Source organism: Sorex fumeus, unplaced genomic scaffold, assembly GCF_029834395.1.
Source record: "Sorex fumeus unplaced genomic scaffold, SorFum_2.1 ptg000037l, whole genome shotgun sequence".
Lineage (NCBI taxonomy): Eukaryota > Metazoa > Chordata > Mammalia > Eulipotyphla > Soricidae > Sorex > Sorex fumeus.
In genome coordinates, this window is record NW_026606094.1 from 78,660,395 (window position 1) to 78,682,929 (window position 22,535).

A 22,535-nucleotide genomic window follows, 5' to 3' on the forward strand; every position below is an offset into this window, starting at 1 on the left:
TGAGGAAATGGAAAGATATCCCCTGCTCATGGGTCGGGAGACTTAACATTGTCAAAATGGCAATACTACCGAAAGCATTGTATAAATTCAATGCAATCCCTATAAGAATACCCATGATATTCTTCAAAGAAATGGAGCAAACACTCTTGAAATTTATATGGAACAATAAGCCCCCACAAATAGCTAAAGCAATTCTTGGGAAAAAGAAAATGGGAGGAATCAACCTCCCGAACTTCAAACTGTACTACAAAGCAGTAATAATTAAAACAGCATGGTACTGGAACAAAGGCAGAACTGCAGACCAATGGAACAGGGTTGAATACACTGACATCTCCCCTCAATCATATGCTCATCTAATCTTTGATAAAGGTGCAAGTAATGTGAAGTGGAGTAAGGAAAGCCTCTTTAATAAATTGTGTTGGCATCACTGGACGGCTACATGCAAAAAAATAGGCTGAGAACTCTGCCTAACACCATGTACAAAAGTAAGATCAAAATGGATTAAAGACCTCAGCATCAGACCAGAAACCATAAGGTACACTGAAGACAAAGTTGGCAAAACCCTCCATGACATTGAAGCTAATGGTATCTTCAAAGATGCCACGCCACTGGCCGAGCAAGTGAAAACAGAGATAGATAAATGGGGCTATCTTAAACTAAGAAGCTTCTGCACCTCCAAAGAAACAGTGACCAAAATACAAAGACAGTCTACAGAATGGGAAAGGATATTCACCGAATACACATCTGACAAGGGGTTGATATCCAGGATATACAAAATACTGGTTAAACTCCACAAGAAAAAAACATCCAACCCTATCCTAAAATGGGGCAATGAAATGAACAGAAACTTTCTCAAAGAAGAAATCCGAATGGCAAAAAAGCACATGAGAAAATGCTCTACATCATTAATCATCAGGGAGATGCAGATCAAAACCACAATGAGATAGCATCTCACACCTCAGAGACTGGCCCACATCCAAAAGAACAAAAGCAACCGATGCTGGCATGGATGTGGCGAGAAAGGGACACTCCTTCACTGTTGGTGGGAATGTCCACTGGTTCAGCCCTTCTGGAAAACAGTATGGACGATTCTCAAAAAATTAGAAATTGAGCTCCCATTTGACCCAGCAATACCACTCCTGGGAATATATCCCAGAGAGGCAAAAGTGTATAGTCGAAGTGACATCTGCACTTGTTTGTTCATTGCAGCACTCTTTACAATCGCCAGAAACTGGAAGAAACCTGAATGCCCAAGAACAGATGACTGGTTAAAGAAACTTTGGTACATCTACACAATGGAGTACTATGTAGCTGTTAGAAAAGATGAAGTCATGAAATTTACATACAAGTGGTACAATATGGAAAGTATCATGCTAAGCGAAATGAGTCAGAAAGAGAGGGATAGACATAGAAAGATTGCATTCATCTGGGGGATATAAAGTAACAAAGTATGAGAGTAATACCCAAGAATAGCTGAGATCAGCACCAGGAGGATTACTCCATAACTTAGAGGCCAGCCGGGTATCCTAGAGGAAAGGGCAGTTCAGATAGAGAAGGGAGCACCAAATAAAGGATGTTTGGAGGATCCTCCCAGGAGGGGAGATGCATGTCGAAAGTAGACTATGGACTGAACATGTTTGCCACTCAATGCCTCTTTTGCAGACCACAACACCCAAAAGGAGAGAGAGAACACAGGGGATTGCCCTGCCACAGAGACGGGGGGATGGGGGGATGGGGGTGGGAGGGATATTATCCATGGTGGTGGAAAATGGGCACTGGTGGAGGGATGGGTATCTGATCATTGTATAATTGAAACCAAAGCACAAAAAATTGTAAATCTACGACTGTAAAAAAAAATAAAATAAAATAAAGGGAAAAAAAAAAGAAACTTTGGTACATCTACACAATGGAATACTATACAGCTGTTAGAAAAGATGAAGTCATGAAATTTTCATACAAGTGGATCAACATGGGAAGTACCATGCTAAGTTAAATGAGTCAGAAAGAGAGGAACAGACATAGAAACATTGCACTCATGTGTGGAATTTAAAGTAACAGAATGGGAGACTAACACTCAAGAATAGTTGAAGTAAGTACCAGGAATTTTTCTCCATGACTTGGAAGCTGGCAGTGCATGCTGGGGGAAAAGAAGGCTTAGATAGAGATGGGAACACCAAGTAAAGGATGTTTGGAGGACTTGCTCGGGATGTGAGATGAGTGCTGAAAGTAGACTGTAGACCGAACATGATGGTCACACAATACCTCTACTGCAAACCACAACACCCTAAAGGAAAGAGAGAGTAAAAGGGAATGCCCTGCCACAGAGGCGGGGAGGTGGGGGCATGGGGTGTGGGGGTGGCGGTGTTACTGGGATCATTGGTGATGGAGAATGGGCACTGGTGGAGGGATGGGTACTCGATCATTACATAATTGAAACCCAAGTATGAAAGTTTGTAAGTCTACAATTGTACCCCATGGTGTTTCACTAATAAAATTAATTTAAAAAATTAAAACTAAAAAAAGGGATTGTTCGTGGCAAGATTAGAGGGATCATTTGCAGTGCTAAGGGATCAACCACAGCTCAGCAATTTGCAAGGCAAATGACTAATCTATTGTGCTATCTTTCCATCTCTCAGGTTTGCATTTTTAAACCATCATTTGTAAACCATGATCTGTATTTGAGGAGATCAAGACAAGAGATGAAGAAAACAGTTTAGGAAGTTTCTGCAGACATCCATCATAGAAAGTATAAACTCTTGAAATCGACATTTTAAATCCTGGCTGAAGAGGAGGATATATTAGAAGGAACAATTTAGGTGGATGAATGTGACAAAAAATATGGTATATAGTAGAAGGAGTAATTGGTGAGGGATAAAATAAATGCCTGACTTCTGACAAGTTGTGTCTTGGGTACATACAAATGAAAATACTTACCCGAAAGCTGTGTGCATTGACCCAAGCTCTGAGAAAACTTTTGAACTATTTTTTTTGAAACTTAGTAATAAGAACAGGTACTATGCAGCTGTAAGAAAAGATGAAATCAAGTAATTTTCAGCAGGCTGGAACTGGATGATATATTTACACAGAATAATTCAAAGGGAGACAACAAACACTAGGAGAAATAGTGTTGAACAATGACAAACCCCAGGACTTTGATTATAAAACTTAGATTATAATGCAAATTGTGGCACTAATCAAAGGAATGAAGAGGCAGACTACAAGTAACATAAGGACATTAGTGAAAGGTGTAGAGCACTTTTGTGATGGTGATGGTGAAGAACTTCTGTGCATAAATACCCTGAACAGGAACATTTCTAATATCTTACCCAAACTATAATAAAGCAAAATTTAAAATTAAATTGAATATAGGCACAAAACATTTTATATACTTAAAATTATTGATTACTATTTTAAGAAATTTAGCACATATTAACTTATGTAATCCTGAAGTAAACCCCTTCAGGTAGAATTCATTATACTCATATTACAGGTGAAGGAACTATCTACAAGGAAGTTTAAAGTGATGTATCTCAAATTATTCCACAAGTGTGTGGCAGAGTCAGAGTTGTTGTATAACATTGGCTTGTTCTTTCTTCCCCAGCAGAGAGCTTAGGTTTGTTGAGTTACTCCCACCAAAGTGGTCCGAAGGTACTCCAATGCCAACAGGCACTCCCAGTGCCAAGGCACACTTAATTCCATCAGGCACTCCCAGTCCTTTGTGTTTATCTTTAACCCCTCTTTTGTGCTCTTCCTCCCCTGTCTGCTAGTCACTAACATCCCCAAATCAGACCCTGTGACTTGTAAAGTCAAATTCTTCTGAAGGTTTTGGATTTTGTGTATATAAGTGAAATATTGCTTTTCTCTTTTTGTCTTATAGTTTACTTCAGAGCAATGTCCTTTTTGAATAGACACAGGAAGACAGTTAATGTTATGCTTTTGTAACTTGGGAGTTAATTGATTCTGAATAGTATTTATTCCTGAGCATCTGTCATACTTACTTAAGTCTCAACTGCCCTTAGTTCCTAACACACCCAAACAGGGGTCCCTTCGAGGGACAAGGATGGACCCAGGGCAAGCCATAAGTTACCCTGGCATCAAACAGGGACAGGCGAAGCACCATAAGAAGTATAATTAGTTTAAAGCACAGTCATGGGGCAAACTCTGTCACGACTCAAAAATAAGTAACTGAATAAGGTCCCTGGATTGAGGACTATAGTCTGGGTATATAGCGAGATGTCTCCAGGAAGAGCCACTCTTTAAACTTAGTATGTCTCTTACTGTGTCCATTCAAAACGACTAGAAAGATTATAAAGAAGTAAAGTTAAGACAATTGTTTAACTGGATACTGGCTAAGGAAAGGGAGAGGCATTAAACCATTAGGTCAAATTCCGCCCTTAGGTGGATCCCCTAGCAGGAATCTAGAGTGCTGTTCACTTAACATGAGATTTTGTCTTTGAGTGTCTCCTAGAACTTCCTTTGAAAGAAGGGCTTGACATCTGTTCATTATGGTTTTCAACCACACCTATGTGTAATTATTTCCCCAACCCTTCGATGATTTTTCTAAAACTAATGCTGTGAGACTTGAATATAAAGCCACTGATCACCAACCAGGTGGGTTGCACTGTTCCCTGCTTCATTGGTTGGCTTGGGGAAGGGGTGGTGATTGAGCCTTGAACACACCCAGAGGACCCTCGGGCCACAGTATGCGGACCGGTGATCACACACAGGAACAGTCACACAGAGTCATTCACCTAGACAGGATTGGCAACAGAGACACCTGGAGTGAGAGATACTGGTGGTTAGGAAATAAAAAGTGAACTCTGAAAGAAATGCGGAAGGAGAAGGAAGAAAGAACAGAGAAGTTTTTGGAAAATGGTAGCAAGTAGTAAGCAGTGTCAATTACAGCAGATAATGATAAAGACTTCCTTGAAATTGGTGTTTAGAGGTCATTGGTGACCTCATGGGGAGATGTTGCAGAAAGAGTATGGGATTGGAATTTAGACTTTAGTAGAGTGAGGAGCAAGTTGGAGGGAAACATAAATACTCAGAGAAAAAAACCTGCTCTTTTGAAAACTTACTTGAAGGATAATGATGAGCTATGATGATGAGAATATCTAGTACTTATTGTTCTGCAAAGAACCTTTCCAAAATGCAATCACCTGTAACTATATATCTGTCACTGTCACTGTCCTCCTGTTGTTCATCGATTTGCTTGAGCTGGCCCAGTAGCGTCTCCACTGTGACAATTGTTACTGTGTTTGGCATATCGAATACACCACGGGGAGTTTGCCAGGCTTTACCGTGTGAGCGAGATACTCTTGGTAGCTTGCCAGGCTTTCAGAGAGGGGTGGAGGAATTGAACTCAGGTCGGCCATGTTGGCCGCTTGTAAGGCAAACCTGCTGTGCTATCACTTCAGCCCTTGACTATATATGTACATATATATTGCTTATTTACACACACACATATATGTATTATTTTTTAAATGTCTCGAGCAACTTCATGACGTCCTAGTACTAATTTGATTTTTAAAATAAAGATATTGATTGGGACTGGAGAGATAGTACAGTGGACAGCATGCTTGTCTTGCATACAGTTGACCTGAGTTTGATTCTTGGCACCCTATACGGTCTCCAGAGCTTATCAGAAGTGATCCCTGAGCACAGAGCCAGGGGTAGTTGAACATTGCTGAATATTGCTGGGTGTGACCAAAAAAGAAAGAAAAAACCAAATAAATAAAGACATTAAGGCCAAGAATGCTTATTTAGCCAATGAGATAATAGAAGTACACCCAGTTTGAATCGTTATGTGTTAATTGATAATGTTCCACAGAAGTTTCTACACCCAAGAAGGAAAGTGCAGATGACTTGTGCCCATTAGTTTGCAGAAGCATCTCTTATTCCAAAAGTGGATTCCAAAATCTTGCTCTAAGCCACTGTGTTAAACCTCCTTGGGTTAGAGGAGAGAAGTGTGATTGTAGATGAGTGGAAAGAAGATCTTGGGGGTGTTCTTCCTTGTATAGGAAATTTCCTCATTAGGAAATTTCTAGAAAAGGAAATAAACAATACATGGATTTATACTGGAACCTGCAGTTTCCTCAAGTCTTCCAAGAGGGACTGAAGACTAGTAATAGAGGAGGGTAGTGAAGTGTGAAAGAATAATTAAATGGGTCCAAGTATGGTAGCAAATGGAAGCCAGACTTTAAGTGTTGGCCATAATGTGATACATGCAGATGTCAAAGTAAATACTCAAAAGTAAGACTTCTGAGTTTAGCTTATTTCTCAGAAGAACAACAAGAAATTGTCATGAATCACTTTCTCATAAAAACAGTGCAAATCTAACCCTCCCCAAGCCCACTTATATCAGTTTGCTGGATTCCAGGGGGACATGAAATTCTTTTACTCCCACACACTGAACAGCAGAGAGCTCTTGGCTCCTCAGACTTCAAATTCACTGTGTTTCAAAGTTTGGATTGCTTTCTTAAGGCAGGGGGTCTACGCCTGTGGCAGTTTTACTACGTTAAAGACCTCTGGGAAATAGGAGAGTCTGTCTCTACTAGGGCACATGTTCTGAATATAATCTCTCTTAGTGTAGATCAAAGTGATTTGAAGAAATTCCCGAGTATGTTTTTGAGATGTTTGCAAATGCAGAATGTTCCTCCAGCAAAAGATGGTTAGGAGGAATTCTATTAAGATGCTATAGGAGGTTATGGGCAATCTCAGAATTTGGTAACCCAGAGGGAATAGCATAAAGCTGAACACCCTCTAGGCTCTTCTAGTCTAGTCGGGAACTTCTGGTTAAGGGGTTATGAACTCAAACACTGATTTAAAACAGAGTATTAAATGGACAGGCATATATTATTCTCACATATACACCCATACATGCATGTGTGCACACATACACAACACACACACACACACACCAGCAGTAGACAATTCCTTGTTATGTGTGTGAAGGAGAGGAGAAATGATATAAATAATCTCGCAAAGTAGGCAGCACAAAACCACCAGAGCAGACTTTACAAAGCAATTTTCTCTTCCCTTTCCTTTCTTCCCTCTTCATTCTGGTGCAATTGGACCTTGTCAACAGTCATTTACTTGAATTATGTAACGATGGAGTTCATCATATTCAATCAAGCACGTGGTTGCACAAGGCACCACTGAAGGGATGGCAAGAAGCAGAACTGGGTTGTAGATGATGAATAGGAGATTCCCTGAGATTCTTAAACATGGTTTCATCTTCTTTTTTTTTACCTCATGAAATCAGACTCCCTACTTCTCTACTCTGATTGTTTCTCCCCAGCAAGCTCCCTAAAGCTGAGAGCCCTCTGCTTCATGCTCCACTCCATAGGATGGGTTCAGAACAGTGATGGCATATTTCACACCATTTATATTTCATTGATATTGAAATTGGGACATAGAAGTTGCAGGATCCTTCTTGTGAGGACTTGGCTAGCTAACAAGCAATTATTCAGTTCAAAGCAATAATACTACTGAAGTGTCATGCATAGGGAAGAACTAGTATAAACTCAGACTTCAGAGATAAGCAGAGGGCTGGAGCAGGGGGACAGTTGGTAGGGCATTTGCCTTGCATGCAGCTGACCCAAGTTCTATCCTGGCATCCCATATTGTCCTGTGAGCACTGCTGGCGTAAGTCCTAAGTACAGAGCCCAGAATAACCCCTGACCATCACTGGCGTGACCCAATAAAGGGAAAAAAACAAGCAGACCAGGGCTAAATCCTCAATTGCCATTTTCTCTTTTACCTGGAAAAATGCCTTCACTTCCCCCAGTTTCAGTTCCCTCATCTTCATGATAACTATACCCAAAAGCACTGTTAGGCGAGATCACACTTGCAAATTATAGTGCCAGCAGTGAAAATTCCTTGCTATGTGTGTGAAAGAGGGGAGAAATGATTTAAATGATACCCCCCAAAATAGGCAGCACTAAACTACCAGCGTGATCTTTACAAAGTAATTTTTAATTTTTTTCCTCTCCTTTCTTCTCTCTTGGTGCAGTTGGACATTGTCAATAGTCATTTGCTTCATTTATATAAGGAATGCAATTTTTCTATGTCTATCTTCTCTTTCTGACTCATTTAGCTTAACATGATACTTTCCATGTAGTACCACTTGCATGTAAATTTCATGACTTCATCTTTTCTAACAGCTACATAGTACTCCATTGTGTAGATGTACCAAAGTTTCTTTAACCAGTCATCTGTTCTCAGGCTCATCATATTTAATCAAGCACATGGTTACACAAGGAAGTCATAGTATATTTACCATATATCATGTGTGTGCCTACCATGATGGAGATGACAAAGACAGTTCAGTTTCAGACCCACTGAAGCCGTCTGATAAACTTACATCCAAGTAAGGAAATTGACATGAAATTAAGAGCTTCAAAACTCTCTGCTTCACTTTCTTTATATTAAGCATATCAATGACAATACTCACTTCATAGTAACAAATAAATACATATAGTTCTGGCATATTTAAATACTTAAAAACTATTTTATGATGATAGTTGAAAGGAGAGTGAACGTTTTGTGAGGAAATAAGAAATTTTTTGTAGAGAACTTCAGATGAGCTTGAAGGGTTGACATGGTTTTGAGAAGGGCCTTTTAAGTGAAGGAAGAATTAGGACTAAAAATATAGGTGGACAGTTGAGTTGGATTCCAGGAAGAATCACTCTGACTGTAGCAAGGAACACAAAAGGATAATAGTGGAAGAGAAGGTTGTAGGATATTTCAGTCCAGTGGGAGAAAGAGATAGGAAATCACACAGGCATATAATTGAAAAGAAGGCAAGTTTACCACACGGCTGCCTGAACACTCCCAGGCATAGCTTCATTGGCCCCAACATAATTGGGGAGCCCCTGTCCTTCTCCACCAAATAAGGTAAGTTCAATGAAGGAGCTTACAGAAGTTTAGATAAGAGTGGTGTGTACCAGGAGTCAGGGACAGTCCCCACAGAGAAATAGCTTTTAAGCTGAGATCCTGAAGCATGAAGGGATTTCCTCAAATTGAGGAACAAAGAGAACATTGTTTTCCAGGCAGAGATATAATGGTGAGGCAACAAGATTATATTTATCTCATAGAGAAGTATTTATGGAATTAGTGTGGGAATTTGTTGAAAAGAGGATAAGGGTAGATAGTTGGACTAATTAGAAGCTATAGCAGGAGGTGGCTTTGTGAATATCTCATGTGTTGGTACTGTTCTGCATAAAATACTGAAGAAGTCACAGGCAAAAAGAAAACTTTAATAAAAACATACTGTATGATTCCATTTATAAAAAGATTAAGAATAGAACTTTATGGATAAGTAAACCAACCTATGCTAATAGGTCCCAAAGTAGAAGCAACACTGGTGGCTCTGGGTGTTAACTGAGAGCTTCTGGATGGCTGGGAATGGCCTACATCTATATCTTAACTTACTATTAGAGGGTAAGTAGTGATATACACCAGTTTTATAAGTATTATTTTATGGCTTGGAAATAAAAAGATATGACATTAACCACTAAAAGTTATGTTCAGTAAGTAATGTTTAAATGGAAACATGGACTAGAAAATTGTTTACAAGTATGATTATCAATTAAATGACTGACAGAAAACAACTGATTTTAAAAGAAAAGGAAAACATCTGACCAACACCAATATTCGTTGTTTCTGGTGGGGGATTCAATTGAGTATTATGAAAGTACCCTGAGAGGATCTTCAGTAACACTGACACAATAAGTAAGAGAGCTACCAAACTCTCGTCAGATTACAGATACACAGTTGAACTTCTGTTTTTTGTTGTTGTTTGGTTTGGTTTGGTTTGGTTTGGGTTTTTTTGGCTATACCCAGAGTTGCTCAGCAATTAATCCTGACTCTGCACTCAAGGATCACTCCTGGGGTCTTGGAACACATACACAATGGCAGAGTTCAACCTGGATTGGCTTTAGACATAGCAAGCACCGTCCCCACTGTACTATACTCCAGACCCACTACTGTTTTTTTTTCAAAGAGTGATTTTTCAAATAAAGTTACATAACCTTTTGAATACTGTTTCCTCAGCTTAAAAAAAATGGAGTCCTAATGGTGTCCCCTTGAGGGTTTTTTCAGAGACAGAGAAAGCATTAACAGTGATGTGAAAAGAGGGAAAACTCAGGAGATGTCAACTATTGCCAGTGAAGGAGACAGTGGAGGGGAGTGTGTGCTTGTGTTTGTACCGAGAGTCTTCATTTTCGGGTCATCTGCAGAGGCTCGGGCTTGTAGAAGAGGGTGAAGGACTTGGAGGAGTCAGCCAGGAGCTCACACTCATCTGGGAAGGAAGTGGAGCATTTGCGGATGAACTAACTTCTCTGAATCCTTCCCAGCTAAAGAGATTGGTTGAAAAGTTCTTGCAATGGGAATTGAATATGGGGTTGTGACAAGGAAGATAAGGAAATGATATTTCAGGTATGAATTGCACTGAGTGAAAAAAAATGACTTTTTAAATGGAATAATTTAAAACGAAATACGTTGGGATTATGACTATCTGTAGTAAGATGTATATGTAACAAAGTGTTATTTAAGGAAATCACAAAATACCCCTATTATTTGCCTTTACATCTAGTTTTCTTTGTACATTCTTAGACAGTAAATATTATACCACATTCACATGCTACTTTAATACCTGAATATATTGCGGGGGGGGGGGGGGCATGCCCAGTGGTGCTGGGGGCTACTTCCTGCTTTGTGTTCAGTGGTTGTTCCAAGCATTGGGGTTTCATGGAGCACCAGGGACAACACTGGGATTAGCCACAAAACAAGACAAACATCTGAAACCAAGTGCTATCTCTTTGGCTTGAGGCAATTTTGTTTTGTTTTGTTTTGGGGCCATACCTGGTGGTGCTCAGAGCTTACTTCTGGCTGTGCACTCCTGGAAAAGTTTGTGGGGACCTTATGGGGTGCTGGGTATAGAACTTGGGTTGGTTGTATGCAAGGCAAGCACCTTACCCACTGTACTATTATTCCAGCCCCTAAGGTAAGGTAAAGGTAAAGGCCCTCCCGTTGTTCGTCGATTTGCTCGAGTGGGCCCAGTAACGTCTCCATTGGAGACTTCGTTGTTACTGTGTTTGGCATATCGAATACGTCACGGGTAGTTTGCCAGGCTCTGCCGTGCGGGCGAGATACTCTCGGTAGCTTGCCGGGCTCTCCGAGAGGGGCAGAGGAATCGAATTTGGGTCGGCCATGTTGACTGGGTGCAAGGCAAACGCCCTACCACTGTGCTATTGCTCTAGCCCTAAAAATTCCAGCCCCTAAAAATAAAATTAACTAACTCTTCTAGAAACCAACAGGGCCCACAGCTTCTCAGGTGAAATTAATTGACAATTAATTAATTAATTAAACATCCTTGGTCACTGATGCCAGTGACCAAGGAAGCATGAAATGCACACACTCTAGCATTTGCATCTTCTCCTTCTGCTCAAGGAGACAAGCTTATGATATTTAATATTGTCAGTCAGCAAAATCTTGTCCACTGGCTAGATTGCAAAGTGTTAAAATGCCTTTATTTCAGTAGCAATAAAAGGAGATGGCAAATAAAATATAAAACTATGTTATATACAAAAACACCTAAACAATCATGCTGGTAAAGGAAACAGAATTTTATTTTATATTACTTTATTATCTCTTATTTTTACAGGAAGCTTATGAAAATCAATATTTTAAGCTCTAACCAGATTTAGTATACTTGCATTGAGAGTGTGGGCAGGGAATTGTGTCAATATTTACAGCCTTATCTCTTTCTGCATTGCGGCACCAAACTGTTCAACATAATATTATGCATATAGGTATTGTGAAGTACTATCCCTGAATAATAATGATATTGGAAAAGCAATTACACTAGCTAGGATCTTATTAGCATCTTGTATGCAGCAGTTATTGGATTAAGCATTTTATTTGTGTTACTCATTGACTTCCTACAGCAATCATATATGGAAAGCATTTTACATAATTTATCATACCCATTTTATGATTGAGTGCAATAAAACTTAGACTAGAGTTACCAAATGCACAGGTTTTCCTAGGATAAAGAACTCTCAGTATGTAGATACAGAACTTTTCAGTATGTAGCAAAGCCGTGGAAAAACAGAATACTCTATTCTAGCAACTTGTTTCAGAATTAATATGAAAGAGAGGAATTCAAACTTCTTTTCTCCTGGGCCGGTCAAATTTCCTCCCTACTGGCAGCCTTGCTCCAGATTGCAGTCCACAACAGTTAAATAGCAAAGACGTTCTTTGGAAGCATGTGTGGGAGGGATGTAGGTTGAAATTTGCAGGTGTTATTTCATGCAATATAATTGAAAATGTCATCTTGCCTCTTCTTGTCCCCAATCACTGACTGAGGGCAGCCTCCACAATAGTGCCAGAGGATCTGAGGTTGCTGTAATCTGACAGAGTGAAAATCCACTCACCTTTGGGGGAGGGTAGAGATGACACAAAGGTTGACCCATTTCTTGTTTACAGAATTTCAGAGTGTGACACACCACATCAGCATTCATATCTGTGCTAAGCCTGAAAGGAAATGGGGCAAAACAAAGAAACATTCTTTAAGATCTCTCAGGCATTGAAAAATAGAAGCTCTGTCAGAGAAGGTAAATCCCCAGAATGGATTCAAATACCCACAACTCACTTTAGCAAGGCCTTTGAGTGCAGTGCCCTGTAGCCACTGGGGCAGGATAATTTCTGCCACGTTACATATTCCTACACTTAAACGGGGCAGTGAGGTGAAGGAGGAAGTGCAGAGGAATGCCTCTCTTTTGAGCACTATCAATCTCTGAAAGATGCTACAATAAAATTGGGGAAGGAAAAAGTGGACAGAGGTATAATTTGATAAGCATGATGTAATTTAATAAAAATTTTATTTTGCATGATTAAGTTTGTGTGATCTTAAGACAAAGAACTCAGTTACAATACAGTCTTATTCACCTAGAATTATTTTCTTAGGATGACTGGAACCTAGGTTTGCTGTACTATCACTCTGATGTCAGTTCTTTTCCTTTCAAAGTAAATATACACATATAAATTTTTATTACTATTACTGAGGTAAAGTAAATATGTATCTTTACCTCATGGAAGAAAGTACAATTTAGTTGCATTATCCCTCTACTCCTTCCCTCTGAGTATAGTATAAAGGTAGTACTTCTAAAACATTCATTTCTATGTTCGAAAAGGCTAAAGCAAACCTTTTATTATCATTCTCTTCCTGATATTTTCAAAACTCTTCTTACCAAGAATAATGAGTATAATAAATTTCTCCAAATGAAGGAAGAAGTATGAACCTTGTGAGATACACACACACACACACATATATATATATATATATATATATATATATATATATATACAAACAAAACAAACACTGTCCTCCCATTGTTCATTGATTTGCTCGAGCGGGCCCAGTAACGTCTCCATTGTGAGACTTCTTGTTACTGTGTTTGGCATATTGAATACTCTTGGTAGCTTGCCAGGTTCTCCAAGAGGGGTGGAGGAATCGAACCTGGCTCAGCTGAGTTGGCTGCACGCAAGGCAAACATCCTACTGCTGTGCTATCACTCCAGCCTATATATATATATATATATATATATATATATATATATATATATAGGCTGGAGTGATATATATTTATATATATTTATATATATACTATAGCACTGTCCTCCTGTTGTTCATGGATTTGCTTGAACAGGCACCAGTAACGTCTCCATTGTGAGACTTGTTACTGTTCTTGGCATATCAAATATGCCATGGGGAGCTTGCCAGGCTCTGCCATGTAGGTGGGATACTCTCGATAGCTTACCGGGCTCTCTGAGGTATTGAACCCAGGTCAGCCGTGTGCAAAGCCAATGCCCTACTTACTGTGCTATATATAATGTGTATATATATATATATCTTTATGATATATGGAAGGATAATTGTTGATTTTAGATGATGCATTTGGGGCTTCATTCCTATTCACATGATTCTTTACCCCCCTTCACACATAAAAATGGGTTCCTGGCAGCTATGTTTATACTTTAGTTGGTTGGGCCTCTTTTGGTTGTTGTGCAAGTGTGACCAGTCAGATTCTCTTATGGAACTTTAGAATTAGTATTAAAAGTTTGACTTTGGGCTGTTATCATAATATATGAAGCTGTAGTGGCTTGGATACTATATATTTGTAGTCATTTCCAGCCAAGAAAATTGAGTACTCATAAAGCTAAGGGAGGGATTGTGTAGGCAGCACATTCACTTGCAATGAGAAGCCTGCATAGAGTATGCATGTTTCTTCTTTCTAGTGGCTTATTGGCTCTCTTTCTGATCTGTCTAACACCTAGCTATTTTCCTGCCCTGGAATATCATGATATGTCCTCAATTCTCTTACAATAAATCCACTCTGTCTACAACTCCAGCAATTAGAAAGTGACTAGTACAACTGCCACGATGCCAAACACCAGTTTTCTCTCCCTCATTCTCCTCTCCATCCTTCTTCATGAGACCATTTGTTTCTGTTGTTTATGATAGAAGGTGGTCACAGCCTAAAAGTGACCAGCACTTGAGAACTATGGGTTAGAGTGGGAAAGCTTCCCCACTGTGATTTTTTTTTATCACAGTGGGTCTGATATAAATAACCAAATCTGCTTCCAATTCTGTTTCCCTGATCTATTAGGTTGTTCACTCCTCCAAGAGAATTTTATGCCTGGACATAAAAAATAACAAATGATCCTTATAAAGATAAAAATTAGGAAAATACCAAAACATATATATACCCAAGTTTCACTTAGTATGTAAATAGCCGTTTTAGTGGTTGCTCAACATTTAAAATAAATGATAATTTGAACTATCAATCATAAAATCTTTTAATGAATCTTACTGTAAAATAACTTCTTTGTTTGAATTAAAATATTTCTTATCAAAGCCTACTCGATAAAAACTTTCCATGTCAGAGATCTTAAACTATTTAGATGATCACTAATATTTAAAAACATAGGCTGGCTCTTTAACAAGTGGTGCTGGGAAAACTGGACAACTACACATAAAAAATTGAACTTAGGCCTCTATCTAATGCCATACACAAAAGTCATGTCAAAATGGGTTAAAGACCTCAACTCAGACCTGAATCCATAAGGTACATGAAGGAAAATGGCAAAACCCTCAACAACACTGAAGCTAAAGGCATCTTCAAAGATGAAACATCACTCAACAAGCAAGTAGAAGAAAAGATAAACAAATGGGACTACATGAAACTAAGAAGTTTATACACCTCAAAAGAAACAGTGACCAAGATACAAAGACAGACCCTGGAATGGGAAAAATTATTCACCGAACATCCACCTGATAAAGGGTTAGTATAAAAGATAAACAAGGCACTAATAGAACTTTACAAAAAAGCATCCAACCACATCATAAAATAGGGAGAAGAAACTAACAGAAACTTCCTCAAAACATAAATTCAAATGTCCAAAAACACATGAATGCCTTACATCACTAATCATCAGGGAGATGCAAACCAAAACGACAATGAGATATCATCTCACACCACAAAGACTGGCATAATTTTGGATGTAAAGAACAAGAACAACCAGTGCTGGCATGGATATGGAGAGGAAGGGATTCTCATTCATTGCAGTGGAAGTTTTGGGTAAACCAAAGGGTATCTAGTCTTTTGGGAAAACAATATGGACATTCCCCAAAAAACTAGAAATTGAACTCCCATTTGACCCAGCAATATCACTACTGAGAATATACCCTGAAGGACCAAAACACACAGCAGAAACACCATCTGTACTTCTATGTTCATTGCAGCACTATTTGCAAAATCCAGAATCTGGAAACAATCTGAGTGCCTGAGAACAGATGGCTGGATAAAGAAAATATGGTAAGCCTACACAATGGAATACTAGGCAGCTGTTAGAAAAAAATGAAGTCATGAAATTTTTCTATACACTGGTAGATATGGAGAGTAGAGTCAGAAGGAGAGGGACAGATATAGAATGACTGCTTTTTTACAAAATTTATGTAAAAAATAGTATGAGACTAATATCTAAAGCCAAGGAAAACAGGGGACAGGAGGACTGGTCAATGGTTGGAATTTACCACAAGTTTGTAGGGGGCAGAAGGTAGGTAAGGCAGAATGAGAATGAGATATCAGTATGAGAATAATAGCTAGAAATGATCATGCTGGATAAGATCTGAGTATTGAAAGTAGGTAAAAGGATATACATGATAACATTTTAGTATCTATATTGCAAACCACAGTGTCCAAAAGGAGAAGTAAGGAGCAAGGGAGGGAGGGAGGGAGGGAGGAAGGGAGGGAGGGAGGGAGGGAGAGAGAGAAAGCGAGAGAGAGAGAAAGAAAGAAAGAAAGAAAGAAAGAAAGAAAGAAAGAAAGAAAGAGAAAAGAAAGAAAGAAAGAAAGAAAGAAAGAAAGAAAGAAAGAAAGAGAAAAGAAAGAAAGAAAGAAAGAAAGAAAGAAAGAAAGAAAGAAAGAAAGAAAGAAAGAGAAAGGAAGGAAGGAAGGGAAAGAAAGAAAGAAAGAAAGAAAGAAAGAAAGAAAGAAAGAAAGAAAGAAAGAAAGAAAGAGAAAGAAAGGTGTCTGCCATAGATGCAGGTTTTTGGGGGGAGTTGGAGGGTTGTGGGAGGGAAACTGGGGACATTGGTGCTGGTAAACATACACTGGTGGAGGAATGAGTGTTGGGACACAGAATGACTGAAACCCAATCACGAGCAGATTTGTAACTGTATCTCATGGTGATTCAATAAAAAATTAAAACAAAACAAAACAAAAACATAGACTGGGATCATGGACTCCCTGACTTTACTCTAGCTTGGAGTCACTAAGTATGTGACTGACAAGATGGCTTTTATGATCACCTGAATAAAGAGGGAAGACTCATTATGAGAGTCATCTTCTTGGTGTAAAGGGTACTTCAAGGAAAATAGAGGAGGTCACTTAGAGTATAAAGAGAGCCCCCACTTTCTGAGCTGAGGGACACCTGTTTGTGACAGCTAAAGTCTGTTGTCAAACTGAAATCCACCAAGTGTCAGCAAGCCAGGAAAGAGAGGTTGTTTCCACACATCTGTTCTCAACTTAATGGTCATGTATTTTGCAGATGAATGTTGTCTTCAAGAGGATTTTATATTTAGTGTGCACTCAGGATGTGATAAATAAGACTAGTTAAATTTTAAAAATTATTTTAATATTTAATATTTATATAACTTTTAATAAATAAATCTGGTTAAACTGACTGGACCTTGGTGACTTGCAAGACCCCCAGAGACAACTCATCCTATAGTATCCAAGAGTTGTTCTCCTTCCTCCTGCAAACAGAGCACAATTTCAGGTAGATGAATTTGTTCATGGGAGTGAAGAAGAATAATCAATCACAAAGTGAGGCTGGAGCTCTCTGGACTGGAGTAAGAGGAGGCAAGGGGGCATATGAGGTTCTTCTCAGGGACTTTTAAGACCACAGCTTCATCATTAAAAGACTAAAAGTTAAAAATCAGTCCTTTAGCTTAGCCTGAGATAAATGTGAGACATTAGATTATATAATATGTAGCAAAGACAGTTGCCTTATTACATATTATATGCCTACTTGTCCAACTGTGTGGCAGAAGAGATGCATAGTTGATAGGATTGGGCTGTTCCTGGAGTCGCCCCTCCCTGTATAACCCCAGGAACCTGGGGGAGTGCTTAGATGTCCTATGTCCATCTAAAATCCCATGACTCGCCTAATGCTAGGAAAAACAATTGCTAAACAGTCCATGAATCATTGGGAATTGACTTTTGTATATTAAAATGGGATGCTGTCTAGATTAGGACATACATTAAACGTCGAAAGTCTGAAATTCAGGTAATATTGAGTCACGAAGAAGTAATTTTTAGGGCCTTTATCAAACCAGGCCCACATCTGAAGGATTAAAAGAAGCTGTAAGAATACAACGTTAAGGGGAGAAATTCTATCATCAAACCACTAAGCGGCATTAGAAAATGACAGAGCAATAAAACTAACGGTGGACAGAACAACTGAGCAGGGTGGTTTGTTACATCCACCACCTCCCCACACTGAGAATTTGTCACGACTTTGAGTCCTCTCAAAGCACACCTTCCTTTTCTCTACCACCTACCCAGGAAGTCTTTCAGGAGTTCTTTCTGGACCCATTCTTTATTAATGCAATGCCTAGTTGTAATAATTTGAGGTGAATTTGTCTGTGTGCAATTTGGATTATATGACTGCTCCATTTGTTTCTCTGGTTTTGTCCTTCGCCTAACAGAACCACTGAGCAAGCTGGTATTGTCTCATAGCATCTGGCTCATAGTAAGTGTGTAAACAGGTTCATTAAATGGTTGAAAGATGTTTTGTTTCTTTGTTTTAGTACATTCATGTAAATTTCCTTGGAGGAATCTAGACTTAGCTCAGAGGTAAATTTTTTATTGTTTTGGGGGTCACACCCAGTTGTGCTCAAGGTTTCTCCTGACCCTGTGCTAAGAGTCACTCTTGGGAATGTTTGGAGGATCATATATGGTTCTGGGAAAAACCAGGGTCAGTGGCATACAAGGCAAGTGCCTATACCTCTGTACTATCTTTATGGCTCACAATTTTTTTTAAAAAAAGTTAATTCACTCAACATTTTCTACTACCCCCAAATTTGCATTAAGCATCAGAAATGTACAGCCCTCTATTTACCCTCCTCTTCTTGCACTCCCTTCGCTCATTCACTCCTGCTTTCATCTATTCCTCTCTCACTTCTTCATTCTTTTTGCATATTTAGTATTAAAGATATTAAATGTAATACTGTCTTCATACAGTAAAGAGACAACTAAAAAGCATACACTCTAAAGGTAGATTAATATAATACATATACTAATATTTATTATTTTATTGCTCTTAATTTTAATTATGATAAGTACCCATAATTGATTATATGAATATGTATAAATATGTAATACAACTAGAAAAAAAGCAAGAGAAAGATGAATGTGAGACTTATAACTTGAGTGAAGCTTATCATGAGAGTGAAATTAAGCCCATATGAAAAGGTTAAGATTTATTTTGACTGGTGGACTTGAGAGCAAACCACATTATTCAAATTCACTAAGTAAAAAAATTAAAATATCAGATAGCCATATATAAATATTTGGTGAGAATGTGTCATGAACTCAGAATTTCAAGGGAGTTCTTGTTTAGAGTTTCAAAGGAATCCAATCAATGCTGGATTTTCCACTATCAACACGAACTGGTATATAATGCAGTCCCTCATTCAGTAAGTACACCCTGCTGGAAACAGAGACAAAAGTTTTCTGAGTTTTTGTGTTTTTTCCCCCAGGAGATTAGCAAGTGATCATGGCATACTCACAGTTTTATGATATCTGGCCCAAACATCTGAATCATTAAATAGCATGCAGTTTTCAAGAACAGCTTTTCTACAAAAAACAAAGAGGGAAAACAAAATCTTTTATTATAATGAATTAATACAGGAGTAATAATTCAACCTTACTAAGAACTGAAATAGATTGTTAATTTATCATTAATACAAGTGATTCATTTTGGGGGTTGGAGGAAAATGTTACAGTTAATATCTATTAAAATTATTATTCCCATTTCAGGTTCACGTGTGTCACTTTGTTTACTATACATACTTCTTTAATATAAAAATACAACAAGATGCTTTTTTAAAAAATTACTTTTAAAAAAATAGTTGGGAATAACTGAACGCTATTGATGAGCAACTTTTGTTGAAGTTAAAACACACAAGATTCTCATTAAGGTAAATAATCTGAAATACAGCTATAATTTTTTTCTTACTTTTCTTTTTTATGTTGGTTTTAGGCCACACCTGGCAGTGCTCAGGACTTACTCGTGGCTCTGCACTTGGGAATCACTCCGGGTGGCCTAGGGGGACCATAAATGCCCAAGCTGCTGTACCTCTTGGGCCCTTCTTATTTCTTGGTCCTGTTCTCAATTTCTTATTTATATAGTTCAGTTTGGATGATCAATTTATGTTTATTTCAGAATTAAAAAAAAGATTGTCATTTCTGTCCCTATGTTATACGAAAGAAAACAACAGGGAGGGATCAGAAAGAGGAAGGTAGTGCTAATCTCTGATGGATCAGATTACACATTTTAATTAACATATATTATACGATTGGCCACTTAACAGATACATAAGGATATGTGCAATCTGACTGGCTTTATTTGTATACGAACATACAAGATAATCTTGGCAACCCATATAAGGACATGGGCGCTCTCTTTGGTCATCACACAATCACCTCGAACCTTCATAGCATATGAAACCAGATTGATTGTTCTGATCAGATGACCCCCATATGGTGCAACCAGAGAGCAGAATCAACTAAGAGGCAGGCGTAGCTATGTATATGAACCCTGTCATCATGCAGAAGGGAGCCCTATTTGCCTATAGAGACACAGCCACATGAATTGTTAGAGTTGTTAAATTAGAGTTGTAAAAGATGTGTGGCAGTCAGCGTATAAGCTAACTTTATACACAGCCCATCAGAACTCAGAGCAGGTCACAATCTGCTCTAACACTTGCATTACCATCAACACAAAAGATTTAGACATATAAACACCCTGAACAAAATAATTGACTACATAGGTCCGTATTTTATTTTACTTAATTTGATTTGAAGAATACTCTTGTTTGTCCTCAGGAGACTATAGGTAGTGCCAAGGGTTGAAAAGGGATCAGCAGCATGCAAGGCGAGCACTTTACCCCCGATATTGTCTCTCTGACTCCCACCCTTAACAAAATAATGCACTTCCCCCATACTAAAGCACAGGAAAGATTTTTTAATTCATTTTTTTGCACAACAACCTATTTGTGCAGCCCTGGTAACCCCACTTAGACCTTAGGGACAGATGGACTGTTCTGGTAAGGGGTGGAAACTCCAAAGAATATGTCTCCTCATGAGTATCTCCAACTAGACCACCATGCATGTTTTGGAAGGTAGGATGGTGAAACACACACACACACACACACACACACACACACACACACACGAACTCTCTCTGATAGTGTCTCTTTTGCTTAATGAGAAATAATGTAAATATTAATTTTTGTGCTAAAATGCACATGGCAATAGGGTTTTACAGCAAAGTTTGAGACTTCAAAACACTGCTTTTTAAGTAGCAGCTTTAAACTGAAAGAAAAAAGAGCTATGAGGGAATACTATAAGCAACTTCAGGGCAACAAGTTATGTAAAATGTATTAGGAAGAAATGGACCGATTTCAAAAGGGACAAGCTGCTGAAATTAACTCAAGAACAATTTGAATGGACACATGATAAGATATTGAATTAATAATCAAGAACTTTTCACAAAGAAAACCAAGGACTAGATGATATTACCAGCAAAATCTAGCAGACTTTTAAGTTAATAACAAAGTTATACAAATTCCAAAAAGAGATGTTGAGAAAAAAATTTCTGAATTCATTTCATGAGGCTAGTGTTACCTGAATCTCCAAATTGGAAGAGATGTAGAAGTAGAGTGAAAAAGCAGAACCAAATCTTATGAATTGTTACAGAATTGATGTAACTTTGTATACTGAAGTTCCAACTCCCTTTTGACTGTATTCGGAAACAGTGCTTAATAGAGGTAACTAAGGTTAAATAATTAGGTTATAAGGTTGAGACCTAAATTCAAAATAGTTGGTGTTTTTATAGAAAGAGGTATAGATACGGGGAATGTGTGTGCAGAATACAGATAAAAATAAACACAATAACAGACATCTGCACAGAAATGTAGAGACCTCAGAAAAAACTCAAGATACCAAAACCTTGTTTTTGTACTTGCTGTTTTCAGAACTGTGAAAACATAATTTGCTATTGTTTTATACTATGGTTTCTTGTGTAAACACACAAAAAATAAAAAGGCCGGCGGTCTGCCGTTTCCCCACTCCAGGGAGGTCGATGGCGATGGTCAGGTGAAGGAAGGAAACGAGGCCAAGCTGGTTGATCTTAGTAGCCGTTTATTACATGGAAGAGATGTATGTCATGGAGGCCTCAGGAATCCTCGAGCACGTGCGCCTTTGTTCTCTCCGCTTCTGTCCTCAGCCCCATCTTCCCAGGTTCTCTGATGCACGTGTCCCCCGGTTCTCTGGTGCACGTGTCCCCCCAGAGAGCCCTGAAATCTCCCTTATATAGATCATAGTACCTCTAAAGGGCGCAATATAATGATGTCATCAGAAGGAGTTACAGAAAGAACGTTGAGGCGGCAAACCATACATTGTTTCCTTACATCCGCAGGCCAGTAATCCTGGCCTCACCTTTTCACTAGCTACAAGCACTTAGATTAGCACAACAAAGACCAGTCTGCTAGAGCTTGGAATCTACATCTCCAAAAAAGCAGTCTCATCCAAGCTAGTCAGGACACACAGAAAACTGCTTCTAGGACGTGTTTCTCCTCTCCTTGTCCAACCAACATATAAGCATACATAATATTAATCATTTTGTATGGACACAGTAAGAAATACTTTGGGCTTATAGAATTGCTCTCCTAGGGCCATC

General features: G+C 38.6%; 1 protein-coding gene across 2 annotated transcripts in view; it reads right to left on the reverse strand.

Moving 5' to 3' along the window:
* Nucleotides 1–22,535, reverse strand: part of AOAH (acyloxyacyl hydrolase) — a 239,194-nt gene that overhangs the window by 173,264 nt on the left and 43,395 nt on the right. For both annotated transcript variants that reach the window (XM_056118527.1, XM_056118526.1), the window contains 2 exons: nucleotides 19,363–19,429; nucleotides 12,441–12,540 (listed from right to left, as the gene is read on the reverse strand). In XM_056118527.1, coding sequence (XP_055974502.1) covers nucleotides 12,441–12,540; nucleotides 19,363–19,429 — 167 coding nt within the window. The remainder of the gene's footprint in view (nucleotides 1–12,440; nucleotides 12,541–19,362; nucleotides 19,430–22,535) is intronic.